The sequence below is a fragment of the Acanthisitta chloris genome, unplaced genomic scaffold, assembly GCF_000695815.1.
Source record: "Acanthisitta chloris isolate BGI_N310 unplaced genomic scaffold, ASM69581v1 scaffold12841, whole genome shotgun sequence".
NCBI lineage: Eukaryota > Metazoa > Chordata > Aves > Passeriformes > Acanthisittidae > Acanthisitta > Acanthisitta chloris.
The window spans coordinates 25280-38005 of record NW_008656876.1 but is presented as its reverse complement, the minus strand read 5'-3'; the positions used below and the strand labels follow the sequence as shown (position 1 = coordinate 38005).

The 12726-nt window shown below is 37.3% G+C and overlaps 1 protein-coding gene across 1 annotated transcript in view; it reads right to left on the bottom strand.

The window, feature by feature from the left end:
- Positions 1-12726, bottom strand: part of LOC103811531 (glutamate receptor 4) — a 77891-nt gene that overhangs the window by 54990 nt on the left and 10175 nt on the right. Inside the window, exons 5-6 of the mRNA XM_009084510.1 lie at positions 9779-9889; positions 1019-1225 (exon numbers count right to left, since the gene is read on the bottom strand). Of these exons, the coding sequence (XP_009082758.1) occupies positions 1019-1225; positions 9779-9889 (318 nt within the window). The remainder of the gene's footprint in view (positions 1-1018; positions 1226-9778; positions 9890-12726) is intronic.

Sequence of the window (12726 nt, the reverse complement as noted above, 5' to 3'; positions counted from 1 at the left end):
TCCTGTCAGCACACAGACTATTTCATGTTGTGGAGGCCCTTGAACTGATGCTAGCAGAGAACATGCTGATGAAATTTCTCCGCTATACTTAGCTGACAGAAGGGAACTGAAATGGAGCTGCTGGAAAAGCCACTAGGCTTCTGCCATAGATGGCCCAAACCATCACCAGAATTGCAAAAATTGGATAGACCTACTGGTATACAGGAGTTTTTTGTTGGTAGGTTGAGGCATGTTAGGAGTTTATTGGTGAAATATTCTCATTTGAATACTTCGGGGATATTTTTTAAATTCCATCACTGAAATGAAAGGTTTCTCTAACACTGATCTGTTTTCAGTGCAGTCATCAGCAAGCACAGCTCTCAGCTTTGCTACACTTGGTAATCCCAGATACTGCACATATTTATTTGGGCTTGTTGAAACTATTTTCATTAAATATTAGAACTTGATGTGTCAACAGAGTTGTTAAGTGTTGTGGTATTCTGAAGAATCTTTCACTAGAGCACTGCATAACATAATGCTCTTAGTTGTTGAATTTACCAGGTTTGCCCTTAAATTTTATAATTGATGTTCATCTTAAAAGTCTGTGTTCATTCTGAATTACCTGTGTACTTGCTAGTGGTTTGTTACATATGTTTAATATATGATGGTTCTCAAACTAGACCAAGAGTCCTATAATTTTCAGAAGATCTGTCCACCATCCCATGAAAATGAATGAGTGATATTCTTCCCAACTAAGTTTTACAATGTATCAGGAATAGATGGTCTCTAACATTAATGAATTCTTCAGAGATATGCAAACTATGGATGTTCTAATGTTACAAGGTACTAGTTGAATAAATAGTAGAATTTGCATGAAACTATCTGAAACTATTTTGAAAATAATTGAAAACACAGAGATCTGAAACAAAATTCTATTTCTTGCCTCTGACCCAAGGTTAAAGAAAATGCACATATACTTCCTATTTTATAACTAATACTATGATCAATTAAAGCCTGCTTCAAAAATCGGTATGCTTACCCCATAAACAAGTTCTCCCACCATCCCATTCCAGATTTTTGTCTCTGGATCCCTTGCTCCATATTTTCCATCAGGAACAATGGCAATTTTGTACTTGATACCAATATGTTTTGCAATTTCTGATGCCAGATCTACACAGTATCCTTCAAACTTGTCATTCCCTTCAAACGTATCATGGTTTTTCTTGAACATAACATATGGGGCTTCCTATAATAAAAGAAGTAGAACTGTAAAGGAGAAGTGTACCAAATATACTCTGAAAAAAACCAACATGTCATGTACTGACCGAAAAACACACATTTTATAAAAAAATCATGGATAGTATTTGCACATTTAAATTAAAATTTATTAACAGAAATCCTTCTGGAAATGTATACCATTTACACCTTAATTTGGCTTATAAATTTGACAAGATTTTTGAACCTTACTTTGTTTTAAATGAAAGACTTTAGTGCAGTATATGCTGAATTTGAAGCACGAATAGAGGTTGAACCTATACAATGCAAAGGACTGTGAGATAATGAAGGTGCAAGGTACACTTCTGTCTTCAGGAAGTAAGCATTTCCTTTAACATAGTGTGGTTGCTGTTCAGGTAATTTCAGATGCAGAGTCTAAATGACTCGCTTTCTTGAGGTTTAGAATAGTTACTAATAGTTACTAAGAGGTTACATAAATTTTATTGAGAACATAGAAATATGTTCCTGAGGAAACATGTATCTTTCCCTTCAAACAAACAGTGCAGGTTCTGAAAGGTCTTTTAGGACGAATTTAAGTGACACACATGGAGACGAATGGTACTAAGTTGACAGTGACTTTAAATGCTGCATGAAAAAGAAGTACCAAAATATTTTTTTGCATGTTGAGTGCCACTGGAAACAAGTAAAACCTGTCTTAAAAAGTGGATCTTGCATTCCTCATGTAAATCATACTATCATAATAGTGAACATTATGTAATTGGGAAATCAAGGTCACATTTTTCTTTTTAGCTCTGTGTGGATTCAGACTTTAGCAATCATTAACTAAAACTAGACTTTCTCATGGTATTTTAAATCACTTCACATAATTCATATTCATAGCCAGTTCCAGATTAAATATTTGTCTAATATAAAGGGTGACTAATGTCACCCTTTGTTTGAATTTACAACACAAAATATTGGCAGCTTAAGTTTTCTCTGTGCTGGCCCTGATGAATGTTAGTCTTTTGACACTGACCTTGGTAATACTATGTCCTATTCACATCTTTCTTACAGATATAATTAGTACAAACATAAAAATAAACATGTAGTCTGACAATGTCTGTTTCACTGAAACTACATGAATATCAGCTGTATGCAACAGCAATTTTGTAACCTCTATTAGGGATTTAACAAGGGAGGATACATGGTATTACATGAGTAATAGGGGAACTTAATAAAGAAATTCCAAATTTTTTCAGTGTGTCAGGTAAATTTTTCCTTTCAGATACCAACATATAGAGTTGGGATCCACCCAAGAGAAGAACTTGATATGCAAGCCCAAACAGTATATTTAATGTACTCTTACAAGATGAAAAGGCAGAGAAACAGAAAACAGAGATTATACATGAGAGGCACTATTCTCTTTACTTATGTAAGTTTACTCCCTGTGGTAACTCTGTCAAGGACCCACCTCTGTATAGGTATGGCAGAACAGAGCTTTGTGAAATGAGGGGGGAGAAAGTTGTATGTGTGTTTACTTCAGTGTGAAAGGAATTAATTCAGAAATTCATTCAACACAGTTCAGGAATGGGGAAGTGCTAGTGTTTCCTTAAACACAGAGTGAGATTCCTAAGTATTGCAGGAATGTTTCACTATCAGGTGTGTTCCCAGAACACCTCTCCTCTCATCATCTTATGTTGTTCTCTGCTGTGGACATGGCTCTTTGGGCCCCAGAGCCTGAGCAGCAGTTCAGTGTGGGAGGCCACTGATGCATTATGGCCATTACTTCAGCTAAAGAACCACACAGCAAGGAAAAGTGTCCACAGTGATCACTCTCAAAGTCAAACTCTGTCTGGTTCCTTGACCTATATATAAATGTAAATGCCCAGAGAAATTTGAGGGTGAAAACAGCAGATTGTTGCATTTCTAGAGCACATAGTTATGACCCCTGCACAGCTAAGGATCACCAAGGACTTCTAAAACTGGGACAAGCACAACACAAACTGCTGTCATCCTGATCTGTGTGTCTTGGGCACTGAGAAGACCACAGAGCTACAATATTATCTATGCACTGTGATCACTGCAGCAATGCAGTGCAATGCCTTTGCCCATACAGAATTTGCATCTTCAAATGAAAACTATTACCAGCAGCCTGCATCTTTTCTTGCATCCCTATCCCCATCTGAATCATTGCAATCTCAACCACGTCTTCTAGACGGAGGGAGAGAATAAGAACAGCAGGGAGAAGGGCTCCTGTCCTTCCTTTGCAATAGATAGTAATTTTTGAAAGTATTTTGTCCACATGTATCAAATGTTCCTCCCTCATGAAGGTTTTTTGTTCCCGTGAGAGGAAAAGCCAAAATCTGTGTCTTTCTACACAAGTTATTACAGAAAAGTGGTTTAAAATAAACAGAGGTGGGACACACTTTGTATCCTGCCTGTGATTTAACCAACTGCTAGCTAGAAGTGCAACCAAGTCTGCCCAGTGTCCTGCATTTGTGAATTTTCCTTATGAGATTCAGCTACACTTGCTTGCTGCACCTCAAAAGTGATTTTGTTTTCCGAAGACTAGTTAGTGACTGTTAGCTCTTCTGATTCAGCCATAAATCCCAAGACAAATACAATTAGAGTCACACTGGGAAATAAAAAATCTTGAGATAGATACAAAGCAGACAGGCACAGAGCACAATAGGTCAGTCTGCTTCTTCCAAAAGCCTGACTCTGTGCTTCTGCCTGCACCTCACCACTGACAGGGTTGCTACAAAAAAGCATTTCAACTATTTCTACACAGGAAAGCAAAGTGACAGATGCCTCATTTTTTTCTGTTAAAGGTTAAATGAACTTTATCCCTCCTCCCCAGGAGGTCTGTGAGGAAACACTGAGAAGTGATGGGGTCCAATACTGCCCTTGGTAGGTGCAAGCAGAGGTGATCCCATCCAGTAGAGGAACCACCAAGTGAAGACTCAGAAGACCTGAAAGGTTCTGAGAGAGATCTGTTGGGTGATTTGGAGAAACTTCACTGCTTCTCTCCCCATCCACTTCCCTTTCTTCACACTCTGATTTTACTGATTTAGAGCAAAATACAGCAAGGAACATTCCTTATAATGCAATTATTTTATAGAGTAAGGTATTACCTCTTGCTGTGACTGCTTTAAAAGAAGCAGCAATTGAATGCGATCTACCAGTGTGAAATGATACAATTAAAAATAACAGGAACACCTACTACCTAGCTTACTATGTTGTTCTTTTCCTCCTACCTCTTTTTTTTATACAGAATAAAAATACCAATTTCTTTAATTGTTGTGCCTACTTTACCTGTCAAATAATGAGATATCTTCAGGGTAGCATTTGATGGGGGGTGTTGATGGGACTGCATGTGACCTTCTGATAAAGACTGTTTTTTAAAAGAATCAAATAGTAACACTACTTTTAAATTCTGTCCATTTCAGACTTTGAGAGTGTTTCAAACTGATGAAGTGTGCAGATGTTATAAAAATAAAAGGACACTGAAAGGCAAGTTTTACTGCTTTGCCAACAAGTAACTTACACAAATGAACTTTCAAGGTCACGCTGCAAAGTCATGAAATATCTGAATTGATCAATAGCATGCATCAGCCGTATCTTGATGGTCTTTTCTATCTATGGCACTGAAAAAGACTTTTTTTCCCTGTATAATCCATTGTAATAGCATTTTCTAAGTTAGCCGTAATGTTAGTATAGCCATGCTAGTCTACAGATACAAGAGATGCAAGACATCTATGGAGAGGTAATATCTTCTATTAGATCAGCTGAAATAGCTGAAAACAGTAGCCATACTTTTTCACTGCTTCCAGTTATAGCACCTTGTCTAATAGAAAGATCATTCCTCCCCACCATCTTTGTATTTACTACATTTTTGAACTATAAACTCATAACATACTGATGTAAAACACACATCTGACTGCTGAACGAGGTTTAACACTGCAATATTTGCAAGATTGCATCTGCTTAATAGTATTCTATGGGGTAGTGAATCAAGGAAAAGTCCACATTGAAATGATCAATGACTAGCACGGAACAGATATTTGAAATGGTGCAAGCTTTACTTATATAATTCACAATTTTATAACAATACTTAACATTTGTAAATACATGTTGATGTCTGCAACAATTACCTTTATAGATGTAAACAAATCATTCCACTACATAGCCACAAATTCATGTGTACAGTAAAACACTCACAACTGATGATCCATACTATAAAGGAAGCTGGAGAAAGTAACTAACCCAAATACCAAATAGATCTATGCTTGGCTTTCCTATCCTAAAGATGATTTCAAAATCTTCAAACATTGCAAAAATAATTTGTAAAAGTGACAAATATTTGTGCAAGGAAATGTCTCATTTTCAGAACAGGAGTGGCACACATTATAACACTTTATTCTGAAAGAAAGTTCTGTAGATGTCAATGGAAGGGTTTTTGGTGGGTTTTTTGTTTGCTTGCTTTTTCTTTTATTTTTTCCTTTTCTTTTTTTTTTTTTTTTTTTTAGTTTTAGTTTGGTTTTGTTTTTTGTTTTGGTTGGTTTGTTTGTTTTCTGAATAAAGTGTCCAGGATTCGGTTTGAAGTTTTTATTATTGTCATGCAACAAACTTCATTTTTTTCTCCACTCTACTGTAGAATTTAATTATAATTTCTAATGAAAAAATATTTCTCTGTTATGAGAAAGGTTACAATGACAATTTTTGAGGTAAGACTCTATCAAGAGTATATCAGTCAAAATAATGAGGGTGGTTCTCAGTCACCTAATGAAAGTTAGCTGTCACCTGAGATGCCCCAAGATGACCTGCTTGATTGCCAAGTGCTATTCTGCAGGTCCCTCATGCTGCCCCTTTAGAGACAGGTCTGATACCCTCAGTGTTAGGCATCCACCTATGGGCCACTGAATCAGTTTCTAAATCTTTGTGCACTTCTGTACTTGGGGCACAACTTTTCCCAGATGCCTGGAAAACACATACACTAACTGAGACATCCAGATGGAGTGGTCACATATATGGCATAAGACAGGCAATTGTCATCCTGCCAGTGAAATAAATGGTGGACAGGCTGCATATCCTAAAAATCTTAAATGTCACTGAATACTGATAGGTAGGTGACTAAATCAGTGCCTTTCATAAAGTAGTCTACATATAGGTGACTCTGTTGTGAACTGGATCCTGCCCTTGAAGATTAATCTGCCAACACCAAGGATATCTCATTAAAATATTGAACTGGAAGCCACAATGCATATGCAGCTTTGGTTCTAAAGGATTTTTTTGAGTTTTAAGTTCGGCAATCTCAGAGTAAGTACAGAGTTGGCTGTATAATGAAATGGATTTGAGAGTTTGGAGTAGTCTTCCCAGTGTACTTCCCTATATTCTACCTCTACAATTTGTCAACATATTTCTCAACTTGCTGAATTAGAGATGATCATTCTTCCTAGCCAGACAAGTCACCCACTTTGCCTTAGTGTTAGAGCAGGGCTGCAAATAGCACCCATTTACCAGTCACACAATGAACTTACTGTGCACTTGGAGATTTCACCCCCACCCTGAAGAGAAAGCTTCTGCACATAGGTAGAAAATCTGTCTTTTCCAGATGTGCAGGAGGCTGTGCATGACACAAGGTGCAGAACAGGAACTATAAGAAGCACAGCAGCTGGTAAAGAGCATCAGCTGCCCCTGCTGCCTCCTCTCTCTGGGCTGCTACTTCACCACATGACTAATTAGGGGTAGGCTGAGTGCCTAAACCAAATAGGTAAAATAAACTATGCTCTCACTACATTACAAATGAAGATAGCATTTTGTCAAGTAGAAAACACTGTACTAAGTTCTTTGAGTGCAGAGCTAATTCATTATAATGCACTTTCTATGCAATAGCCATACAGCCACACTACAACAACATAAGCATAGACACGAAAAAAACTGAAGAAACGGAGGACAAATCAACTTGTGCTATTTGGCTTCAGGCAAAAATTAAAGTGAGCCATGCTGAAAACTTGTCAACTTTTCCTATGCTGCCAGGATACCTGTCTTTGAAGACTGAAATGCCTGACAGCACTGCTTGCAGAAGCTTTTCAGTTTAATGTTGGAAAATATGCATGCAACCAAAATGAAATGTGTCATCTACAATGGTTCAACCCTTCAGTGTGAAGAGGGTAATGAAGAGATGAAAAAGTCTCTGTGGCATTTGCAACATGACTGTAATACCAAGAAGAGCAAAATAACAGAATTCTGAACTTTATTCTAGTTAAATATATCTTTTCTTTGGGTGTGTGATTATATGCTTGTGGATGCTAAATACATTGCCCTGGCAGACCAATTGTAAGAATCATGGTTTTAATCTGCCTTCAGCATCATGTGTGCAGCTCCCAGTAGAGTTAATGGGAGATGAGCATGATAAGGCAGAATTCACCATATATTCTTATTCAAACCAAATTCTGATATATTTCTCTTGCACTGTGATTTTTCAACATAGAAAGGGGGCACTTTTGTTCAAGAAGCAGTGCTGCTTTCAATTAATTGCATTTATCCCAAAATGACATGCTGCATAAACATAGGGCATGCTTTGGAATATTAATTCAGCTTTTTGGTTTTGCAAATGATTCCACCAGTCCTTTCAATGCAGGGACTGGCAAAGTTCTTTTGAAGATAACATTTATTATGCACATCAATATGCTTCAATGCAAACAGGACAGGCAAGATAACACATTTTAAAAGCTTTCTTGTTTTCCTTTTTTTTCCTTTCTGGCAAACAGGAATGTTTTATATTACTTTTCATTATTATTTTTTACTCAATTCTCCTAAGCTTGGAGCTATTTATGGAAATTACAGTATTCATGTATGATAGCTTCAGTCAAAGATATCAGGATTGGTATGAGAGGAAAATTTGGACTGAAAGCTTGTTATTCACATCGTTCTCTTCTCAGCTTGGCAAAGTTGAAGGTTAACGTCATCTGTTCTACACATTTCAGATTAGTCACAAGACTTTTCTTGGTGGTTCAGTGCCTGGTCATCCAGTCAGAGGAACAGTAATCCAATGGAAAAATTAGCTCAATGCTACTAGACTGGTGGTTAATACTTGAGCCTTAGTTAGGAATGTTCGCAGCATCTTGGGACTCTTTTCTTCCTTGATCAATTTCTTAAAATAGGATTCTTCATCAGAGGCTGAAAAGAGGAGGACTGTACTGAAGTATATTTTTTTTCCATCACCAAGTCTTTTTTTTTTCTTTTTTTTTTTAAGGAAAAAGATACATATATTTTAAATGTCCCATGCAAATAATAATAAATAAAATGTTACACAGTTTGGTTAGGAGTTACATTCTGAATTCCTGTATAGTAGTTTGGTTGGTTTGCATCCTGGAATGATAACCTTCAACAGGAGATTTTTTAAGACATACTTAATAAATAAATGCTAATACACACTGGCAACTAACTGCATTTTTAGTAAGAAAATGTGTTGGTGGTTTCACAGAATCACAGAATCAGTTAGGTTGGAAAGGACCACAATGGGTCATCTGGTCCAGCCTCTCTACGTGAGCAGGACTATCATAGAGCACGTGGCTCAGGATTTCCTTTGGATTATTTTAAACTCTGTATTAAATTAGAAAAATAATTTCTTAACACCACATACAGAATATTCCTTCCCATTTGAGACACAGTTTATTCTAAAGGGTTAACATGTCCTGTCTAAATGAAGCAGGTGAAAAGGGCAGTGAACTGAGATGTAAAATCTTAAAAGTGGTCACATAAAGGTCACCCTTTTCCAGTTGGCTTTGACAAACATCATCTTTAAAGGGCACGTCTGACTTCAGAGGCAAAATTGTTAAATATTTGTCTAAATACAATTTGTAAGAAACAATTGCTTTGAAAAACTATGTATTAAAATTGTAAATGAATGAAGCAACTGCATTCTCCTTTGCAACCACTCTTTAAAAACACCATAACCCTGGAAAATCAAACTCCAAATCTATTTAGATTGTATTAAAATGGAAATTTCATTGCAATGCTGAATAAGCATATTAATAAATGTTTAAATGCATCTACTAAATTAATGTTTTCATTCACAATTAAAAGCAGATAATCCAGTTCTGATTGGCTGACTGAACTATACTACTTAGAATTTTAGCACTTGCTAATGTCAATTATTGAGTTTATAATGTATCAACAAAAATGGACACTGGCATTACAGACATCTCATTTTATATCCTCTGTTTAGTTCTGTTGTTTAAGGAGTTTGGGTTTTTCTTCTCTTCTAGTTTCTCGAGTCAAGATTTATCAATTAGAGGCTGTAAGAACTCATATTTCTGAGTCTTACTTCAGTAAAAAATAGAAAAGACTGAATAAAAGAAAAAAATTACCACAACTCAATTTAAAAAACCTGATTTCAAGCGAATCATTATATTAAATGCATACCAAAAAACCTCTGTACACATGACAGTCAGTATAATTAAGATATATAGTTCTCACCCTCCCACTAACCTAGGAACCAGCAGACTAAATTAGTTCATAACTAGAAATTTGATTGTGTCACACACCAGTATAAACGTTAAAAAAAGAAACACCTTACCAAAATTGTAGTGACAACCACTGTTCTATTCTCAATGCCTGCAGTGTCATTTCCAAGTGTAGGTTCATGCTGAATCAAAACCAATTTATCCATGTCATTCCAATAACCAACCTGCAAAAAAAATTGTATATAATTTACAGTAAAGTATACATTCTGCATAATTACAAATATAAATTATTGTAAGAAAACAGAGGGATCTAAAGATGATTTTGTACCAAAGGAAGTGTTGTCATGTTAGACAGGGGGATCCATATCTAACACTTTGGGTGTACCACCTTGCACCACTGTGGCACACTGACAGACCCAGTATTGCCTCCACTCAGCTGCTCCTGAATGATCTCAGCTACTTGCTTCAACCAGAGCCACAAGTTAAATCCCACTTTCAATAGTCCGAAGCCTTCCTGGGGCATAAGTGAGATACATGAATTTTTGCTCCCCACAAGAAAAAAAAAGTGAAAGACCTGAATGACAGCTTTGCAATCCCATAGCTGATCTTAATTCCTTGCTCCATCATGGGCCTCCCAGGAGACCCCAACCCAGGGACATACACCAGGCTTGTTCCACTTAACTGCTGGCACTGACCTTTTAGTACCCACATGAGAAACCCTGTTATTTGAACTTTCTTTACACTCACTGCACCAACAGCACCAACAGACAGTGACTCAGCTCATGCAGGATAAGCACGCCTCCTAGAAATGTGCTTGCCTTTCCCACTGACTCTAAAGTATGGTGGAAGTGACTTCTCACTAAATGTGTCTTTGGGAAGTGCCTACAGGGAGGTGGAACAAATCAGGCTGTTCTCTCCCCGGCTGCATTTAGGCTGCCACAACCCTGCCCAGCCTTAAGATGAAACAGATGTTTTTGTTCATTGCTGGCAATGAACTACTCTACAATCAGGTTTGAATCAGTCATTCTTGCATTCACATTGAGAAAAAAACATGACCCTCTCTTTCCCCATCCTTGCCCATTCTCTTTTCTGCAACTAGATCATGGTGGTCTATGCATCCACTAACAAGGCTTCTTAGGAGGGGCTCAGTGGCTGTTCCTCTGACCCACCACTGACAGCACTCAGATCCGTGTGAAAAGGAGAACCTGAACACAAATGTGTTAGCAGAACAGTGTTCTAATCCCACCTAAAGGGCCTCCCAAGTTGCTGGGAATCTAATGAACTGGGAGGCTGATCTTTTTTCCCAGCATGATTTCACGGACACATGACTTAAAAGGTTCCTATCAAAGAGATGCAATTCAACCTGGCACAGTTCACTTGCCAGAAGCACCTAGGAACCAGCCAGCAGCAACTGCCCCTTCCCCCATTCCTTGATTAATTAAGGGTTCATGAGCTCAAGAGCTGAGAGAAAGGAATGCCTTGTATATATTACTAGAAGAGGAAAGGGAATTTTAGTGAAAAGTGGGCTCCAGGCAGAGCTCCAGTGTAACTGTCAGTGCCAAGGAACATTCTATGCCTTGGATGAAAAGACTTTAGTATGATGGAAACTGGCTGAATGATCATATGAGTTATGCAGCCAATATTATTTCTAATATTATTGTAGAACTCAGATGAAAATTCGCCATCATGTAGGATTCTCCCTCTGTGATGTGGAGAAACATCATGTTCAGTGATGAGAATGTAAAAGTGCAGGGGAGTGCTTTTGGTTCCTGGTCTCATATGCATTATATATATCCTGTATATTCTTAAAACAATCAACTTTCCTCTTGATTTTGACATTTGCTAATTCATTAATGTCCTTTTAAAGAAAAAAATTATGGAGAGGCAAGTCATTTTAGTAGTCCCTAGAGGAGTATGATTGAACATGAGTGACTTTTTTTTCTTCTATTAGTGAAGAAAACAAGCACAAACTCTGCCCATGCACAACTTCTAGCATATTTAGTTGAAATGTTTCTTTTTACTTTGTGAGTGCTCTTACAGCATAGGAGCCTTGATTCAGGCGTCTGCAGCTAATAGGAAGCATCAGCATTTCTGATACAGTGGGGAAGGAGATTTTCTTCCTAGCAGGATGCACTGCTAAGAAATATTCTTTTTCATTCAGACAGCCATACAGTCACAGATACAACTGATTATTGAAAATGACAAGTTCTTGTCAAAAACTGTGACCACGCTAAAGGCAGAACAGGACCACCAAAACCTGGCAGCTTGGCAAACTCTTTATGATAGGGAATGATTGTGCAATTCCTCACTTCTATGAAGTTCAGAAGGAAAGCAGAAAATTAATGACATGCTATGCTATAAAAGCAAGTACCATATGAAAATGCAGACACAGATAAAGACAGTTTTTGAGACATGACAGGCATTTGTAAAAAAAATTTCAGCTTGTGTGCATTGGTGTCAGCTCGTACAGGTTCAGTTAAAACTGGTGTTATAGTAACTCTGGAACTGGACTATTGAACAAATATGAAAGATATGTCATGACACCTGTACAAGTATATGGATTCACAGTCACTGTGAGAGCACTAAATTACAATATGCTATCTTATAACTACCTCAAGTCCACAAGTTAAAAAACCCCTCAAAGGATAGGATTGAATTCAGATATCAAAGTACATCCAATTCTATTTGGACAGCAATAGGACTTCATAACAGTTGCATGCACTTATACAGAGGCTGAATTTTTCCTCTTAGCAAAAAACACTGCAAAAATATCTGCCTCAAAGTAAATTTGTCACAACAGTTTGGCATTTGAATGAATAGTGTCATTTCTGAAGGCCTGCAAAGGATAGGATTGAATTCAGATATCAAAGTACATCCAATTCTATTTGGACAGCAATAGGACTTCATAACAGTTGCATGCACTTATACAGAGGCTGAATTTTTCCTCTTAGCAAAAAACACTGCAAAAATATCTGCCTCAAAGTAAATTTGTCACAACAGTTTGGCATTTGAATGAATAGTGTCATTTCTGAAGGCCTGTGCACCTTGTAAACTGAAGTGC